General features: G+C 41.1%; 1 protein-coding gene across 2 annotated transcripts in view; it reads right to left on the reverse strand.

Moving 5' to 3' along the window:
• Positions 1-20,355, reverse strand: part of csmd2 (CUB and Sushi multiple domains 2) — a 1,704,811-nt gene that overhangs the window by 164,650 nt on the left and 1,519,806 nt on the right. For both annotated transcript variants that reach the window (XM_043717868.1, XM_043717867.1), the window contains 2 exons: positions 19,637-19,753; positions 5,542-5,751 (listed from right to left, as the gene is read on the reverse strand). In XM_043717868.1, coding sequence (XP_043573803.1) covers positions 5,542-5,751; positions 19,637-19,753 — 327 coding nt within the window. The remainder of the gene's footprint in view (positions 1-5,541; positions 5,752-19,636; positions 19,754-20,355) is intronic.

Consider the following 20,355-nt stretch of genomic DNA (forward strand, 5'->3'; position numbering starts at 1 on the left):
TTATATAATTCAGAATCTACTCATAGCAGGAAGAGTTCTTCACCGAAAAAATATAAATTGCAGACCAGCTCAGTTAAAGCACACAAAATTGTCTACCACTTCTCCCAAGAGTAACTGTGATTTCTCGCTCTGTCTGAAAAAGAAATCTGGCTTGTCTTTCTATCCCAAGAATTAAATCCATATTCAAACTTGCCCATTTAAAATTTTGCATGAAATAACTGAAGGTTAAATCTGGATGGCTGACTTTCTGCAAACATAAAAGGAAGATAACACAGCTCCAGGATTCTAGGAAGACCATCTGAGTTCATGAACAAGGAAACCCCATCAATAGGCTCCTCAGTTTACGGTCTACATTCAGTATAGTTCTGCTCTCCAGTATCATTACACCGTACAATATCAGCACCGCCAGCTCCTGTAGCTTCCCATTTCATCTCAAAAGGATGGCAATAAAATCCAATTATTTGATGCAAGAACAAATATAAAATTCTTCACAGCCTCATAATGATTCCTGTTTAAAGTGATTCACTTTAGAAAAAAATCAAGTTGTTTCTAATGAGTCCACATTGCATTCTCCTCCTCTGTATTTCTTTTTACCATTTTAACTTCTGAGACAGTAAGAGAAGAACTGAACAAATATCTCACCCACTCCATATAGAGACGATTCTCTTTCTCTCTGTGACCCCCGTCTCATAGCTTCCTTTCCAAATCTCTCAACATTCCAGTGAAGTATTTGCTTTATTATCATGGAGGTTAAATATTTCCGCTTAATGTTGTGTTGGGATTTTTTAAATAGTTGAATAAGACTGCGTTCATTTTAATTTTCTCCTGGGGTCCCAATGTCAATGACTCAAGTTGGGATATGGTTCCATAAGTGTCAGTGATAATTAAGCATTTTGTTCTTCGTGATGGTATAATGAGTGCTGATAAATTATTAGACTGTAGATTGAGCCAGAACATGGCCCATTCCCAACTGTAAATGATGTCCCATGGGTAATTCTCTCATTCCTTGGCTATATTTTTGCTGAATGACTCAGTGCTGTAACCTGAGTACTTAAATAGTTGCTAAGTCTTACTTTTAAAGACTGTTCCTCTCCCAAACGCGTCTCATTAGTGAACCAGAAATCTAGTACATTCAAACAGCAATGATGGAGATGTACGAAAAAACTATGTTTCCATTCTCTCAACTTGCCATTTGATTCAACTTCCATAAGACCATAAGAAACAGTAACAGGGGTAGGCTATTCAGCTCAGAGAGCCTGTTCCACCATTCAATAGTGTCATGATTGATCCGATATTTGTCACTGTCACCTTCCTACCCTTGCCCCATATCCCTTGATTCCCCTCCTGATCAAGGATCTATCCTTGTGCCTTAAATATACACAAGGTCTCTTCCCCAGTAGCTCTTGTGGCAAGGAGTTCCAAAGTCTGACAACTGTCTGAGAGATGACATCCTTTTCATCTCAGTCTTAAATTGGTGCCCCTTCATTCTGAGACTATGCCCTCTGGTCCTCGACTCTCCTATGCAGGAAATCATCCTCTCAAGCCCATTAAGAATCCTGTATGTTTCTTGGAGATCACCTCTAGACCCTTTGCTCATAAGGCAAACCTTCCACATGGGGATCATCCTAATGAACCTTCCATGACTGTCTCCAATACACTAACATCTTTCCTTAAATAAGGGATCCAAAACTGTTCACAGTACTCCATATATTGTCTCATCAGCACCTTGTACAGTTGCAGTAAGATATTCTTACTCTTATAATCCAAACTTCTTGAAATAATCCCATTTCATTCACCTTCCTGATTACCAGCTGCACCTGTGAACTAGCTTTTTGTGTTTCATGCACAAGTTCCTCCCCCCCAGGTCTCTTGAACTTGGGTCTCCAGAACGTTACTTGGGACTCTGGATCATCAATCCAGCAATAATGCCATGAGGCCATAAAATAAAATGTAAAATAAAAATGGCCAATGTGCATGTGCAGATACAGCCTGTGATATCAACTAGCTGTGACAAGGCAGGTTGCAGGACATGTCTGTACATGCATCAACATCATCACATTCCATGCGCAGTGATATCAACATTAGGACCAGCAGCATTGACAAGGGGGGCTGGAGAGGCTGGGGATAATGAAGCAAAGTTACCCCTCCCTCATGAGAGCAAGGACAAAGGCTGGTGGCAGGAATGGGTGCGGGGATCCAGGAAACTCTGGCACTAGGAGCGAGAGACACCCTCTGTTTGTTTACTTTGTACTTTAGTTTTAACACAAAAATCTGAAGAAGTTTTCGAGAATGCACAGTCCTCGCCATGGCAACTTTGAGGCGAGCTGCTGTATATCAATGATGCTGAGTTCTCTTTCTACCCATGCACTCTTTGCGTCACAGCATTTTAACAGAGTGCATGACCTCTCCATCAACAGCGAGAATGCCTCTTTCATTAAAAATTTAGTTACCTCCTATGATAAGCTCTTCAAACCTTTCAGGAGGAAAAATTCAACTGTTGTTTTTTTTTCAGAGAACACAATCTTGTGATAGACAGGAGATTTTATGACTTAAAATTATTTTTCTACTAAACTGCATAAATACATTTGTAATGCCATATGATTGCCAGCTAATCTATTTCCCCCTTGGAAAAAAGGCCTTTGTCAGGCAATGCATGGAGAATCTAGTCAGCTACTAAGCAGTAAAAGGGTTAAGATGCCGACAACCCAAGGTCAATCCTCAGACATTTTAACAGATATAAAACAGCCCCTGTGAGGTTTAAGCTTGTCCTGTAGTTTATTATCTAACAATAAAAACAATACAAACACACATATATACCTTTCCCAAACTCCCCATCCAGTGAAGTTCATAAAACAGTCTGCAGTGCATCTACGACATTAGAATTCAGCTCACAAGCAAAAGAAAATTGTATTGGAAAACTTGCATGTCACTTCATATGACACAAACTCCCCATTTTTACTATGTGTCGGATATCCCATTTGTGCCCAAAGTGACTTACTATGAAGGCTAATCCATGAAGTCTCGGCTGAGTTAAATTAACTGATCTTTCTGAGATACTTTGATTTCTATCACTTCGATTGAATACCAACATTGTACCCTCTTACTCTGGATGTCCTGTTTGCTTTCAGTACAGAAACTGCATTGGGCCTAAGTCATGAGAAATATTCCCTAGCGATGGAATAGATCCTGGATGAAAGATCACACAATAAGTAACAGTAAATACTCTCTCAGTAAAATTGCTGTGATCAATCCACAAGCATTTCTGCTCCCAGAGTGAAAGCCAGATGCAAAAGTGCTATAAAGTATTGGAATTCAAAACAAATACTGCATAAAAGCAACAATATATGCATGAATTGATATACCTGTACAATCAAATTCAAGTAGCAAATATGAGTCATATTTTATATGAACCCTTTGACTGGACCCCTTCCTTACAATTGCTAATTTGACATCACATTTGTCTAATACATGCCTTAAGTCAGTAGTAAAATAGTTGAAGCAGAGCAGAAAGCTGAAATACCAGCACATTAATTCAGAACATGCAATGGATTTGTAAATTCCCATTGAAGCAATTCCCAAATCACAGCATGGATTCTTTGTATTGCATTCACTCACAGCTAATTGCCATTGATAAGAGACAAATTCAGATATTTGCGATATTAGCTGCAAAAGAAAATTAAATCATCTTAACATATATCCAAATTAAGAGCAGGAAGAAGCTATAGACCACTTGAGTTTACCCTGCCATTCAGTGAGAGCATGCCTCATCTGCTTATGGCCTCAACTCTATTTTCCTGTCTATCTCCAATACACTTCCACTCCCCTGCCAAATCAGAATCTATCAAACACTGCCTTAAAAAAAAATCAATGACCTGGCATGTACTTGATTCTGAGGAAGAGAATTCCACAGACGAATTAATCTCTCAAAGAACAATTTCTCCCCATTGCTGTCTTTAAGTGAGAGACTCCATCTTTTAAAACTCTGACTTCTAGTTTTATTCACCTCCACTCAGGGAAGATACTTTCCAGATCTATCTTGTCAACTTCCCCCATGCGTTTGGATAAGGTTACCTCTTATTTATTAAATACAAATGGGTGCACGTTCAAACTGTCCAACCCTTTCTCACAAGGTAACTCACTTATTCCTGGAATCAGTCAAATGAACCTTCTCAGAACTATTTCTCATGGAGTTTGATCCTTCCTTAAGTAAGGAGACCAAAACCATAGATAATATTCCTGATGTGGTATCACCAACACCCTCGTCAACTTTTGCAAAGCTCCCCTACTTTTATTTCCTTTGCAATAAATGGCAACATTCAATGTGTCCTCCAATCATTTGCAACATCTACATTCTAATGCTTTTATGACTCACATCAGGCCATACAGATCCCTGTATACCTGAGAATTTTGCAATTTCTCTCCTTTTAAACAATACACAGATATTTTATTCTTCATGTCAATGTACACAAGTTCACATTTTCACACATAATACTCCATCTGCAAAATGTTTGCCCGCCTGCAATGCCTATCTGTATCCTTTGCATAACAGCTTGTCTTTTGACCAAATTCAAATTCCACATAATTTTTGGATTGAGTTGCTGTTTACCTTACAAAATCTTGGAGCAGTGCAGAGATAACTCTAGTTCTGAATCTGAAGAGTAGATTTGCGGAAGTTTAAGCATCCTTGAACTTATGAACATTTCACACATAGGTGTCTTTACAGAACATACTATCTGTGGAGTCAACCACTTGACTCTTCTAACTCCACTTAAAGACTTAAGCAATCCAATGTAAATATAAAGATTAGTGAATAGGTCAACACAATCAAATGCAGATCATAGGTCAATAACCATGAAACACTACACCTTCCTACTTGTTTTTGTGTCATAGCAATTTTAGCAAGCATACTTATCATCCCTTTATCCAAGTCATTGTTAGGAAGTTTATTTGGTCTCAGATATAAAAAAAACTGAACGTGATTGTTATCATGATATATGGATTTTTTAAAAATTCATGATTTTAAAATTGATGCCTTAAAAATTCATAAAACTTTCATTTTCAGGGTTTGTCATTGCAGTCACTCAATAATGTGGTTTGGAAATTCTTCTTATTAAATGCTTGTCTCTGTTTATGTCTTGAAAGTATGTTCAGGAAATGTTCATAAAATGTACAAGTAATGTAGTTTTCTATGATTATAAGAAGGGACACAAACATAACCATGTCCCACAATCTGATGTGATGCTGCTTTTCCTTACAATCTTCCTCATCTAAAGTAACAAAACATTGGGCTTTGCCAGGAGTGAAATTTGATTCAACTCTGGCTTGGAATATACTGTCATCAAAGATAGTCCTTGACCAACTGATTTTCATTAAACATAAAAGGGTGCCAATCTTCCTGAGACAACACATCCAGACACCTGTTAGAAACTTGGATTAGGAATAAAAAGTGCAGTGACTCTTGCCCAGTTCTTGTCTTATCTGATGTGGCATTGCAATATTTCAATTATACACTTAACCTTCTGTTATCTTCAGAATCCTTACCTTGGTACATAAGCTCAAAGCCTTGTTTGTTTTCCGAATGGTCACTGTGGAAGTATATGGTTGTCTCATGAGAGGTTGACATCAGAAAAGGTGGCAGCTTAGCTCCACTGAATCTGCCGATCACTGTACTTGTATCATGTGGTCCATTCCGAATTTCGACAAAATCGTGGTTAGGTTCAGTAGAAAAGTTCCGAAATTCAATATATGCTCCTAAAAATAATACATGAAGTTAAAACTGTCAGGATCTGTCTCAGAACTAAGGACAGTTCTATTTTAAATAAATGCTGTGTGTGTTGATATACATTAATAAGAACTGCTTTCATCAAGTGAAAGTGGAAAATGGAATGTTTTCAAATTTGTTTGCACAAAGTCAGTTCCAATGATTTCAAGATCAAAGACAAAAACAGAGTAGATCCTCAATAATGAGTGGCAACCCTATTCTCAGAAAAGCAACATATTGCTTCCCCATAACAAGTACTTAATTATCTGAAACTCACACAAAGTTCATACAGATGGCTCACTTGGGCATTAGCAAAACAAACTGCCTTTCTTTCAGTAGTTCTATGAAACGCCTGCTTCAAAGATGACTTGTAAATCAGTCTCATTTTATCTTTCAGAACGAAACAGTTGATTCATGAAGTGATCATGAAGCAAGCACAGGCTATTTAAACCACAGTGGTCAGTGATTGCACAACAACATAATAAAACCTGTAAATGACACTCACTATTGTGATTATATGTCAAGGTCTGACATTAAAGCCCTTGCTTCTGTTTCCAGCCAGATGTGCAGTGGCAGCAGATTTCCTGGTTCTGTGGACCTGACCTTTAGAAATGGTTGTTTGCACTTTTCCCATCTTTGTTTCCCTGGAGGGGCAGCGGGGAGATGCAGCCTGGATTAGAGGTCGGACCAGGGGAGCCAAGAAGAGTGGAGGATGCTGCTGGGTTCAAAGCAGGTTGGACTGAAAGCCTACCTCAGTGCTCTAGCACTGTGTGCAAAACTTAAACACTGAACAATAAAACAAAAACCATTTCTCCAGCCCCCACACCTCACCCTCTCATTCCCATGCCACATACATTGAATCGCTAGAGTGCAGATAGAGGCCATTCGGCCTATCAAGTCTGCATCGACCCTCCAAACAGCATCCCACTCAGACCCAGCGCCCCATTCTATCTCCAGAACTGTGCATTTACCATGGCTAATCCACCGAGATCGCACATCCCTGGACACAATGGGCAATTTAGCATGAATCAGCAGGTCTTTGGACCAAGCAGAAAACCAGAGCACCTAGCAGAAACTCATGCAGACAAAGAGACTGTGCAAACACCACACAGTTGCCCAAGGTTGGAACCAAAGCTGGGTTTCTAGAGCCATACAGGCATACATCATGGAAACAGACTGTTTGGCCCAACTTATCCATGGTTTCCTCAACTAAACTAGTCACATTTGCTTGCATTTGGCCCAGGTCCCTTGCACTGTGAGGCAGCAGTGCTACCCACTATTCTACTATGCTGGCCATTCCTGAAAATCCATACCAGCTAATGATTCCACCCATCTCCTACAGCCCTTCCTTCCTCATACACTATCCTACACTCCTTTTCCCATCACAATGGCCCCTCAACTCCTGGGCTGCTCTATAACCCTCCACCCATTCCTCATCATAGCCCCTCATAACAAGTTAGTGCTAGCTTCCACTGACTACCTTTTTCCCCTTGAACTACAACTTGAACTCAACTGGTATCCACAAATTCCAATTCACACAACAGAAAAGTAGTTCTGATACTTAAAGTTCTATATTTCAAACAACACTCTTTCGAGAGGAGTATCCACATTCATAAAAATATATTCAAAGTTTCAAAACTTCAATGGGTCTTGATACTTAACAACAGGTCACGCCAGTTCATGACAGAAGTCTGACACTTCTTTCCACAATCACTGGATTATTACAGCATAGGAGGAGGCTATTCAGTCTATCATGAGGGGTTTGTCTTACAAAGAGAGATTGAGCAGTTCAGGCCTCTTCTGTCCAGAGTTCAGAACAATGAAAGGAAATCTACATGAAGCATAAAGCATGCTAAAGGGGATTGATAAAGTCAACCTAGAAATGATGTCTCCGCATGTGCAGCAATCTAGAACAAGAGATAATAGTTTTAGGATGAGGACTTGCAGATTTAGAATGAGATGAGGAGAAAGTGCTTCTCCCAAAGGGTTGTCGAATCTGTGGAATTCACTATCCCAGACAGTGGAGGATGCCGGAGCATTGAACAAATTTTAGGCGGAGACAGGTTTTTAATAATGGTTGAAGGGTTATGGAGAGCAGGGAGGTGGAGATACGATTGAGATGAGATCGGTCACGATTGTATCAAAAGGTGGAGCAGAATTGAGGAGCTGAATTACCTACTCCTGCTCTAGGCATCTGTCCACATGAGCCTTACACCTAGTGCTATTCTTTTGTTGTCTCTCTTGTAACCCTGTTCATTCTTGCTCTTCAAATAAACCATGTCATTTTCTTTTGACTATCTTATTTGAACTTTTCCTAATATCACTTTAGATGCTTTGTGACTGGTCTGGACACCTCCTCCCTCACCTCTGTCCAAGGCCCCAAAGGAGCCTTCCACATCCATCAAAGTTTCATCTGCACTTCCACACATCATTTATTGTATCCATTGCTCCCGATGCGGTCTCCTCTACACTGGGGAGACTGGAAGCCTTCTCGCAGAATGCTTTCGAGAACATCTCTGGGAAACCCGCACCAATCAACCTCACCACTCCGTGGCCGAACATTTCAACTCCCCCTCCCACTCTGCTGAGGATATGCGGGTCGTGGGCCTCCTCCATCGCCACACCCTCGCCACCAAACACCTGGAGGAAGAACGCCTTATCTTCCGCCTTGGAACAGTTCAACCCCAGGGCATCAATGTGAACTTCACCAGTTTCCTCATTTCCCCTCCCCCCACCTTACCCCAGTTCCAACCTTCCAGCTCAGTACCGCCCTCATGACCTGTCCCACCTGTCAATCTTCCTGCCCACCTATCCGCTCCACCCTCCTTTCCGACCTATCACCTTTATCCTCACCTCCATCCACCTATTGCATTCTCAGCTACCTCCTCCCCAATCCCATCCCCCTCCCATTTATCTCTCCACCACCCCGAGGCTTCTGGCGTCATTCCTGATGAAGTGCTCTGGCCAGAAATGTCGATTTTCCTGCTCCTCGGATGCTACCTGACCTGCTGTGCCTTTCCAGCAACTCACTCTCAACTTAGAGGGGATGTGTGCCAAGTGCTGGCAAATGGGACTTGATTAATTTAGGATATCTGATCGGCATGCACGAGTTGGATTGAAGGATCTGTTTCCATGCTGTACATCTTGATGACTCTGTAACTAAAATTACAACATTTGATTAAAATATCAATCTTAACAGCCTACTTGAAATGCATCTCTCTTGATACTGAGTAGATCCAGAATATTTTAACCTCTGTTCCTTTCTGAAGCAGAATGCTATAGCTATCCCAAATCACGTGTGAATAATAGCCATGAAGGTTTTAGTTCATGTGGTAGACAGCCGATAGCATAAAGAGGAAAGCTGGAAGGATTTACTCTTAAGGCCACTTTTGTTTTATTTTACCATCTCCCTAGCAGCACTAATTAGTTTTCGTTTGTTGAAACAGATCAATAACTGTATCAGAGCAGGGGGTATAAGTGAACAAATAAAGCATTGTAAACATTACTTTGTAGGCAGACAATTCTCAAAAACACTCTGCAAGCTTTTGAGAATATGTTAAAATTCAGTAAAGTAATTCACATACAAGAACCTCTCTGATGAGGCATCAGTCTGTGAAAAATTGTTTGTTAAATCTTCCTTTGTTAATCAAAAACAGGGAACTGAATGGCGTCAATTATATCAAAACACATCACCAAGCTTGCCTACTTGTGATGTTTCAATGAACACAACGCATAGCACTTTTTCTTTCCCAACAAAAAAAATGTCACATACACTTTTAATGTGCTATTGTTGCTGCTTCTTGCTCTTTTCAGTTGCTGCTCTTACATCACCTCCAGCAATTGTCATCGGTAAGTCAGTATGACAGCTGAAATTTTAGGTTTAAATATGTGGAAGTATTTTGTAAAATGTCAATTGATACTTTGCTAAAACAGATTACAGATAAGAGAAGCAAACAACATAAGAAACTTGAGAAAGCGAGAAATGCCAGATGCAACCCAACCCAAAGGCAAGTTTAGATTTTTGTTGGAATCTAAGTTGAACAGTGAGATGCTAGGGGTCGGTATTTCAGACATTAACAACCTAATGGGCGGCACGGTGGCACAGTGGTTAGCACTGCTGCTTCACAGCGCCAGAGACCCGGGTTCAATCTAATCTAAGAGATAGGAGAAGATTATTCAGCCCACAGGCAAGCTCCATCACTGATTTGGATCATGGCTGATATGCATCTCATTTCTATTATCCTGCTCTCACTCTTTATTCCTTGAGAAGGAACACAAATCTATGATTGAATGTTCTCAATGACCTGGCAGTCTTTCATCTTTTGAGGGGACAAGAAAAAAGTTCCAAACTAGTAAACTTTGTTAGAAAGGAACCTCTTCCTTGTATCTGTAAATGATCTGTCCTTTGAACAGAAACAGCCATTTTCTCAAGGCTGGACATTCCACAGACAAATCCCTACAGTGTAGGAACAGGCCATTCAGCCCAACAAGTCCTCACCAACCCCCTCGAACAGCATTCTTAAGACCAGAAGAGATAGGAGCAGAAATTATGCCATTCAGCCCATCAAGTCTGCTCTGCCATTCACTCATGGCTGTTAAGTTTCTCAATCCCATTCCTCCGTTTTCTTCCTGTAACCCTTGATCCCCTTGATACTTAAGAAGCTATCTCTCTCATTGAGTTAAATATACTCAATGACCTGGCCTGCACAATCTTCTGTGGTGATGAATTCCATTGAATCACTATTCTCTGGCTGAAGACGTTTCTCCTTATCTCTGTCCTAAAAGGTCTTCCGTTTACTCTAAGGCTATGCCCTTGGGTCCTTCCAATGGAAACCTCTTGCCAACATCTAATCCGTCCAGGTCAATCAATATTCTATACGTTTCAATTCAATCCCCCCTCATCCTTCCAAACTCCATTGAGTATAAACCTAGAGATCTCAAACATTCTTCATATGTTAAGCTTTTCATTCCTGGGGCTATTCTTGTGAACCTACTCTGAATCTGCTCCAGGGCCAGTACATCGTTCCTGAGGTATGGGGCCCAAAACTGTGCACAATACTCCAAATGCGGTCTGACCAGAGCCTTATAGAGCCTCAGATGTGCATCCCTGCCAACATTGCATTTGCCTTCCTAACTACTGACTCAACCTGCAAATTTACCTTGAGAGAATCTTGGATGAGAACTCCTAAGTCTCTTTGCACTTCAGACTTCTGAATTTTCTCCCCATTTAGAAAATAGTCCATGCTTCCATTTTTCCAACCGAAGTGCATGACCTCACACTTTCCCACATTGTATTCCATCTGCCACTTCTTTGCCCACTCTCCTAACCTGTCCAACTCCTTCTGCAGCCTCCTGCCTCCTCAATGCTACCTGTCCCTCTACCTATCTTTGTATCATCTGCAAATCTAGCCACAATGCCCTCAGTTCCTTCATCTAGATCGTTAATGTAGAAAGTGAAAAGCTATGGTCCCAACAGTGAGCCTTGCAGAACACCACTTGTCACCGGCTGCCATCCTGAGAAGAACCCTTTTATCCCCATCCCTGCTTTCTGCCAGACAGCCAAACTTCTATCTAGAACCTATGCTAGCACCTTGCCTGTGACAGCATAACCCCTTATCTTACTCAGTGACCTCCTATGCAGTATCTTGTCAAAGGCCTTTTTGACATCCAGGTAGATAACATCCATTGGCTCTCCTTGGTTTAATATGCTCATTACCTCCTCAAAGAAATTCTGGTAGATGCCACTCAGACTCAAACCCCCTGCAACCCCATTCCTGTAACCCTGCACTCACCATCGCTAAACGACCAAACCTACACATCCCTGGACACTATGGGCAATTTAACATAGCCAATCCACCTAGCCTGCAAACCTTTGTACTGGGGGAGGAAACTGAAGCACCCGGAGGAAACCCACGCAGACAGGGGGAGAATATGCAAGCTCCGTACAGTCGCCCAAGGCTGGAATTGAACCTGGGTCCCTAACATTGAGAGGTAACAATGCTAATTACTGTGCCACCCAATGTTTTTTTGCTTTGCTTAGTACATCCCCTTATTTAATAACTCTCTATTTTCCACATTCTCAAGTGTGGCAATTAAATTACTTGAATAGATCCACTATTTTATCCCTCTGGTTCATTTAAATCACTGAAACCAAGCAGAATTGCAAACATGACAGGTTTTTTTTACAGAGTTGATTGTCTCCCACACCTCGTGCAGACCTTATAATCTCAGGTGCTGTATATCTGTATATTACAGTCTGTATACCAATCCGTTTTGGGTTCCAGGAATTTATCATTAAAATAGCTCTTAAGCTGTTTTAGCTTTGCCGTTCACTTCACTACATGTCCATTTGGTCACTTTCTGATGTGTTTACGCAGGAATGTCAAAGGTTTTCTTATTTACCTTTCCATACAGTGTCACATGACTGCAACAATGAATCCTTCCACACAACAGAAAATTAATTCTAATTCTAATTTGCACCGCTAGTTCGATTTGGGGCAGAGAATTCTGTAGTCAAATCAATCACTTCAATCAGGATGCCAAAATGTGAAGTATTTTACTAAATTATACATTTTCAACTTCTCATTTAACACAGACCAGGTGTTGTTCTTTCAATCTGTCAATGTGTGATATTTTGTTTCGAGCTCAGCAGATATGATGAGTAGAAAATTCAAATATAAACCACAGCAGGAAGTTGCTTTTCTGTTCAGATCTGATAACTTGGATTTGAATAACAAACTTGTTATTAATTCTGATGTACAATTATATTGTCTATCAATTTATCATGATGGAACATATACAAGCACAATATATATAATGGGGTTCAGTTAGCTCAGTTACCAAGTCAGTCTGGTCAGACAAATAGCTAGCCACTCATATGGAAAACAGCTGGGATAGACATGTTGGCATACCATACATACTTGAGTAATAGTCAAACTTTCTGACTACTTTTTAAGGTTAAATTTATGGAGTCGACTATTACATGGATACTACTTTTGAAATGTTGAAATTTAAGCCCAAATTATGCCAAAATTAGCAGAAGCCCAATTGATATCTAAATGATTAAAAAAAGACAAATTATGGTAATTCTGAAAACCTGGAGCATAGTACAAAAGCCAGCGGACTCGAAAACTGGGAGCAGAGTGGAATACGGGCAAACTGGAAAGCTGGAGCAGAACGTGACGGCTGGCATACTGACTCATCAATGTTGATCTGTTATCTGTGAAGAACTAGGATTGACGTTTTCCACAAGATATGTAGAAAATTCCAGATTATTTGGCCAAAAATAGAGGATTGACTTTTATATGAGATCGACTATTACTCGAGTATATACGGTATTTGTGTCACAGGTGAAACTGTCAATCTATCCACTGAAAAATTCCCTTGAAAGTCAAACTTGAGTCTGCCTTGAGATTTCGAGATCGTGTTAACTGAACAAATGTGTACATTTTAGATCAAAACCTTTCTACTGGAGCACATACTCCACAGATCTGAACAAAAGAGTATTTTTCCAGTAGTATGGAAAGGACATCTTGTCCTCAGACCGTCCAAAAGATTCAATGACTTACTTAAATATAGTTACTGTTGTTTGATGAGTGAATACAACAGTCACATTCAAAGCAACATTTTACAAAGAATAAAGTTGGAAACAACCAACTAGTTTGTTTTTCCAATGTTGGTTGAGGACTGAATGTTGATCAACAAACTAGGGAAAATCTGTTTCTCTTCAAATGGTGCCAATAGGTCTTTTATGTCCACCCTAGAGTTAGACCTTGGTGCAAAATTCTTCTGACAGTGTGGTGCTTTCTTCATTTTGCACTGATGTTTCAGCCTGGCTAATGTGCTCAAGTTCTAGAATGGGACATGGTTATACAAGCTGTGCAGATGATTGCTACCACTGGTGAGAAATACAAACCATATCTAAATCATGGTGCTAATATGACAGAATGATACTTTTAACATATCAAGCATTTGTCAGATCATAACCAATGAAGATCAATTCCTATGTTCAGACAACAATTGAAATTTAACATTTGAACAAAACAGAAGATCTGAGACATAGATTATTTTGCGGTGTCCAGATTACTGTTGAACACAGAAATTTTGAACAAGTCACAATGTGACCATTTCTGTCCTTGTTAGTAATATATTGCCAACAGATAGATCTCAAGTTCTCATTTGGGTTCGACCTATCTAATAGGAATTTCTGTGAGGCAGAACTTACGTGATGAAATAAAGTAGCAAGCATGCAACACTCTAACAGCTGACATTAACACAACAAAATTAATGCAAGGCACATTTAAGATGACGACTTGGTTCTGAATGGGAAATGAAGAGAAATCAGCTAGAAGCATTTCACAGAATTAATTTTCAATATCTTGGGATATAATCATTTGTGCATGATATTTAAATCTGTTTGGAATGATTAAACTAGACTAAATCAATAGGTTGCAAATCAAATTAGACAGATTAGATAGCAGAGCTGCTTAGAATTAGGGTGTTCAGCTCTGTTTAAAATTGTGGCAGGTCCAGATTGGGAATGTTAGCTCAGGAGCAAGTGTTGAGTCTGCTCCAGGGTTTTAGTGAAGCTCAACACAAGCTGGAGGAAGACAAGTCATTTTGGTACTTTCCAGCCTCTGGGGCTCAGCGTTGAGCTTAGCAACTTCAGAGTGTGTCTTCCGTTATAACACTGCCTCCCCTTCACCCATCCTCCCTACCTCACCTTTTGCTATGTTTTGTTTTTGTCTTTTTGACTTTGTTTTTCAGGAAAACACGCCTATTTTCACTTGCTCACACCTATTAATTTCACCTATTTTACATTTCTATCACTCCATTACCATCATTAACACTCCTTTATGTTTTGCTTCAGGCACACTCACTCATCTGTTCCACTCACTTCTCTTACTTGTCTGTCCACAGCATAAAACTTCTTAACTGCTTTCACTTTTGAAGAATGATCATACCGGGACTCGAAATATTAACTATTTCTCTCTCCACAGATACTGCCAGACAGGCTGATTTTATCCAGCACTTTTTGTTTTTTAGATGGCACTTGAGCTTCTTCTCAAATCAGTGTCACTAGTCATGCAGAGTCATGCACTCATCGCATAATCCATCACAAATATGCCTGAAATAGAGCTTTGAGCTTCAGGTGGAGCTGAAGGGCCGATGTTCTCAGTCAGTTTAATCAGCAAAGTGCATTCATCCTGTCCGATCTATATTTGCATCACCAACAAACTCTAGGGAGGGTCAAGTATAATTGTCAGCTCCATGGAACATCAAACCATGGATTGGATTTTACAATGCCATCAGTGTCATTTCTAATAGAAGGACGCCACTGGAAATGAAGGTTTTTTTTGAGAAAAAGTCTTCCCTGAACCCTTTGAAAGAATTAATTACAAATTCGCAAACTCATCAACTTAAATGATGATATTTAGCAGAAGTCTCACAATCCTGTATTCTTAGAAAATACTCGACCATTTGATTCGATCACCCATGTCTAAACTGTTCTATGGGCCTTGGCTTCATTTTTGTTCAGTTATCTATCCAACTCCATCAATAGTGTAAACTTGTGTGTGGTGAAAGGATTCCAGCATTGAATGTTTCTGATACTTTCTGATACATATTATGATTGTTGAATAATCATTAATTTGTCCAAACTATATGCAACATGAAGATGTTACTATATAAATATATTCCAGCACAATAAAGAGTGAAACTTTCTTTCACCTGTGTTGACATGGGAATTATTGGGTGCATTGACAATTTGTCATCTGATCATGACTCATGTTTCATTTTTTGGCATTGAACTTATCAAGTGCATTAAGATAAATTAACAAAAAAAAAATCAGCAATGCCTCCACTACCCAACTGAAACTTAAAGAGACACACAGCACAATGACAACATAAAATTTTGTTCAGTCTATCGGGGGAGACTCAATAGACAGGGATTATATTTCCTGAAGAATCAAAGGCTGAAAGGTGACCTCGTAGAGGTTCATAAAATCATGAGGGGCATGGATAGGGTAAATAGACAAGGTCTTTTCCCCAGGGTGGGGGAGTCCATAACTAGAAGACATAAATTTAAGATGAAATGGGAAAGATTTATAAGGGATCTAAAGGGCAACTTTTCATGCAGAGGGCGTTGTATGGATGGAATGAACTGCCAGGGGAAGTGGGGAAGGCTAGTACAATTACAACATTTAAAAGGCATCTGGATGGATATATGAATAGGAAGGGTTTAGGGGGATATGGGCCAAATGCTAGCAAATGGGACTACATTTATTTATAACTTGAAGGTGCATTGGGGTGGACAAATTTAAAAATCATACAACACCAGGTTATAGTCCAACAGGTTTATTTGGAAGGACTAGCATTCAGAGCACTGTTCCTTCATCAGGTGGTTGTGGAGGTTAAGATCATATTCACAGAGTTTATAGCCAAAGGAGTCCAATGTCATAGAGATATGACACAGTAAACAATCTTAGATTTTTTTAAAAAATCATCTTTTATAATTGGATATGCTGGTTTCTGTTCTTTGATATGTCAATGCCAGAATTTGGTTCAAATTACATTCTCAAGTTAGCTCAGGCTTTAAAATAAAAACAGGTGTGAAGTCTGTCTGTGTCCCTATGCTATGTCAGACTGACAAACCCTCTGTATGGTTTTAAAGAGTTTTACGTGGATTCAAGCAGTTTTTGAGCCAAATAAAATGTGATTCTGCAAAAACAAATTCACCCCATAAGCTTTTATGTGTGTGCATGTAGGAATGACAGATTGAGTGTGTGCGTGTGGGTGAGGGTACATGCGATAGAGTGTGCATGTATATATGTGCGTGTGTAAGCTTGGTAAAGTGTGAGTCCGTCTATGAGAGAGAGAGAGAGAGAGAGAAAGAGAGAGAGTGTGTGTGTGTGTTTGTGTGTGTGTGTGTGAGAGAGAGAGAGTGTATAGTGCAGTGGGGTCACCTGTAGTGTGGCATAAACCCAATGTCCCAGTTGAGGCCATCCTCTTGGGTACCAAACTTTGCTATCAGCTTCTGCCCAGACATTCTGTGTTGTTGTTTGTCCCAAAGTCCGCTTTGGAGGATGGTCACCCGAAGGTCCAAGGCTAAATGCCATAAAGTCATAGAGATGTACAGCACGAAAACAGGCCCTTCAGTCCAACTGATCCACGCTGACCCGATATCCCAACCCAATCTAGTCCCAACTGCCTGCACCCGGCCCATATCTCTCCAAACCCTTCCCAATTCATATACCCAACCACATACCTTTTAAATGTTGCAATTATACTAGCCTCCACTACTCTCTCTGGCAGCTCATTCTACAAACGCACCACCCTCTGCATGAAAAAGCTGCCCCTTAGGTCTCTTTTATATCTTTTCCCTCTCACCCTAAACCTATGCCCTCTAGTTCTGGACTCCCCCACCCCAGGGAAAATAACTTGTCTATTTATCTATCCATGCCCCTCATAATTTTATAAACCGCTATAAGATCACCCCTCAGCCTCCAATGCTCCAGGGAAAATAGCCCCAACCAGTTCAACCTCTCCTTATAGCTCAAATCCTCCAATCCTGGCAACATGTTTGCAAATCTTTTCTGAACCCTTTCAAATTTCACAACATCTTTCTGATAGGAAGGAGACCTAGGACCTTACCATTAAGTGTGTAAGTCCTGCTAAGATTTGCTTTCCCAAAATGCCGCACCTCACATTTATCTAAATTACACTCCATCTGCTACTTCTTAGCCCATTGGCCTATCTGATTAAGATCCCGTTGTAATATGAGGTAACTTCTTTACTGTCCACTACACCTCCAATTTTAGTGTCATCTGCAAACTTACTAACTATACCGCTTAAGCTCACATCCAAATCATTTATATGAATGATGAAAGGTGGTGGACCTAGCACCGATCCTTGTGGCACTCCACTGGTCACAGGTCTCCAGTCTGAAAAACAACCCTCCACCACCAACCTCTGTCTTCTACCTTTGAGCTAGTTCTGTATCCAAATGGCTAGTTCTCCCTGTATTCCGTGAGATCTAACCTTGCTAACTAGTCTCCCATGGGGAACCTTGTCGAACGCCTTACTGAAGTCCATATAGATCACAGCTACCGCTCTGCCCTCATCAATCCTCTTTGTTACTTCTTCAAAAAACTCAATCAAGTTTGTGCCCGGACCACTGAAGTGTTCCCCAACTGAGAAGGAACACTCCTGCCTGGTGATTGTTGAGCAGTGTCCATTCATCCGTTGCCGTACCATCTGCTTGGTCTCATTAATGTACCATGCCTCAGGGCATCTTTGCCTGCAGTGTATGAAACAGACCAAGATGGCCGAATCACATGAGTACTCACAGCGTGCATAGTGAGAGGTGTCCCAAAACTCTGACATGTCTTGCAGCTGCTGCTGTTATAGGGTTGTATGGTGTTGTTGTCCTGAAAGCTGGGCAGTTTGCAATGAACAATGATCTGTTTGAGGTTTGGTGGTTGTTTAAAGGTGAGAAGTGGAGGCATAGGGAAAGTCTTGGCGAGGTGACCATCTTCATCGATAATGTGTTGCAGGCTGCAAAGAACATGGCGTCGTCATTCTGCTCCTGGAATTACTGGACAATGAAGGGTACCCAGTCGGTTGCAGCATGTGTCTATCTCCTGAGGAGGTCATTATGGTTTCTCGCTGGGGCAAGACAGAACTGGCAGTCAATGAGTTGAGCATCGCACCTCAGGGTGCTACACTTCTCTAGCTTCCAGCAAAACATATTAAAACAGCCATCTCCTATGGACAACCCGTACGCATACACAGGATCTGTTTGGATAAGCAGGAATGTGACGGACACCTCAAGGTGCTCAAGGATGCCCTCATGAGAACAGGGTATGATGCTCAGCTCAGCCATCACCAGTTCTGACATGCCCCATCAAGAAATCGTAATGACCCCCTCAGGAGACAGGCACGGGCTGCAATCGACAGAGGATCCTTTGTTGTCCAGTACTCCCTGGGAATGGCAGAGCATAAGCTGATCACAAAGTCTGGTATCATGGGATTGGCCTCAACAAGACCTTGGGTTCATGCCATACTACAGGTGACCCCACTGCAAGATACACTCTTTTCTGTCTCTCTCTCTCTCTCTCTCTCTCTCTCTGTCTCTCACACACATGCTCTCTGTCATATGCACACATATACACCCCCCCCACTCAAACCAATACACGCACCCTCTCATACAAATCCCACCACACACACACACTTTACCAAGTTTACACATGCACATATATACATGCACAATCCATTACGTGCACACACACCCACACGCACACACTCAATCTGTCGCTCTGGGGTGAAAGTTTATGGGGTGAATTTGTTTTTGCAGAATCACATTTTATTTGGCTCAAAAACTGCATGAATCCAAGTAAAACTCTGTAAAACTATACAGAGGGCTTATCAGTCTGACATAGCATTGGGACAGAGACAGACTTCACACCTGTTTTTCTAAAAACCTGAGCTAACTGGAGATATATCTCATTATAAAATTGAAAGTTTTAATCTAAGATTGTTTACTGGATCACATTTCCATGACACTGGATTCCCTTGGCTATAAATTCTGTGAGCATGATCTTCACCTCCACAACCATCTGATGAAGGAACGGTGCTCTGAAAGCTAGTGCTTCCAAATAAACCTATTGGACCATAACCTGGTGTTGTATGATTCTTTACTAATTTTATTTCATATATCTTGCATAGGTGAGTTGGACTGAAGGGTCTGTTTCTCTGCTGTATATCTCTATGCCCCGATGTTGAAATTCAGGAGACACATCACTATGTCCAAAAGCAACACTATTCAATGACGGCAAATTAGATGTAGCTTTCCTTTTGGTTCACCATGCAACTTACCATATCCAACCTCTAACGAAATTCTCCAAACGCAATCCATGTAACTGGGATAATTTCCTGGAAAACCTGGACTCAGGATCACATCACTGGTATCCATGGAAGTCCCTCCGCATTGTGCTGGAATAAAATTCAAAACGTGATTAAAAATCAAATATTATTAAGTGAAACCACTTGTCTACTGTACAGAACAAAGGAAAGAAGAGGCTGTTACTTTGTATTTTACTGACTTATAATGGGCATAAGGGCAAACTCCCAAATCAGTAAAACGCTTAAGTTTGGATTGGACCTAGCCACAGAGTGCTCCAGAAATCATCTCCAGGACACCCACCCAGCCAACCCCACCACCCCATGGGCAAACACTTCAAATCCCCCTCCCACTCCACCAATTACAGGTCCTGGGCCTCCTCGATCGCCACTCCTTCAGCACCTGATGCCTGGAGGAACAACGCCTCATCTTCTGCCTCGGGACCCTCCAACCCATGGAATCAATGTGGATTTTACCAATTTCCCCTCCCCTCCCCTTATCCCAGATCCAACCCTCCAACTCGGCACCTACCTTATGATCTCTCCTACCTGTCCATTTTCCTTCCCACCTATCTGCTCCAGCCTCCTCCCTGACCTATCACCATTACCCCCATCTCCATCTGCCTATCGCACTCTCAGCCACCTTACCCTCAGCAGCCCCCCCCCCCCCCCCCCCCCCCCCCCCCCCCCCACCC

The sequence above is a fragment of the Chiloscyllium plagiosum genome, chromosome 27 (assembly GCF_004010195.1).
Source record: "Chiloscyllium plagiosum isolate BGI_BamShark_2017 chromosome 27, ASM401019v2, whole genome shotgun sequence".
Taxonomy (NCBI): Eukaryota; Metazoa; Chordata; class Chondrichthyes; order Orectolobiformes; family Hemiscylliidae; genus Chiloscyllium; species Chiloscyllium plagiosum.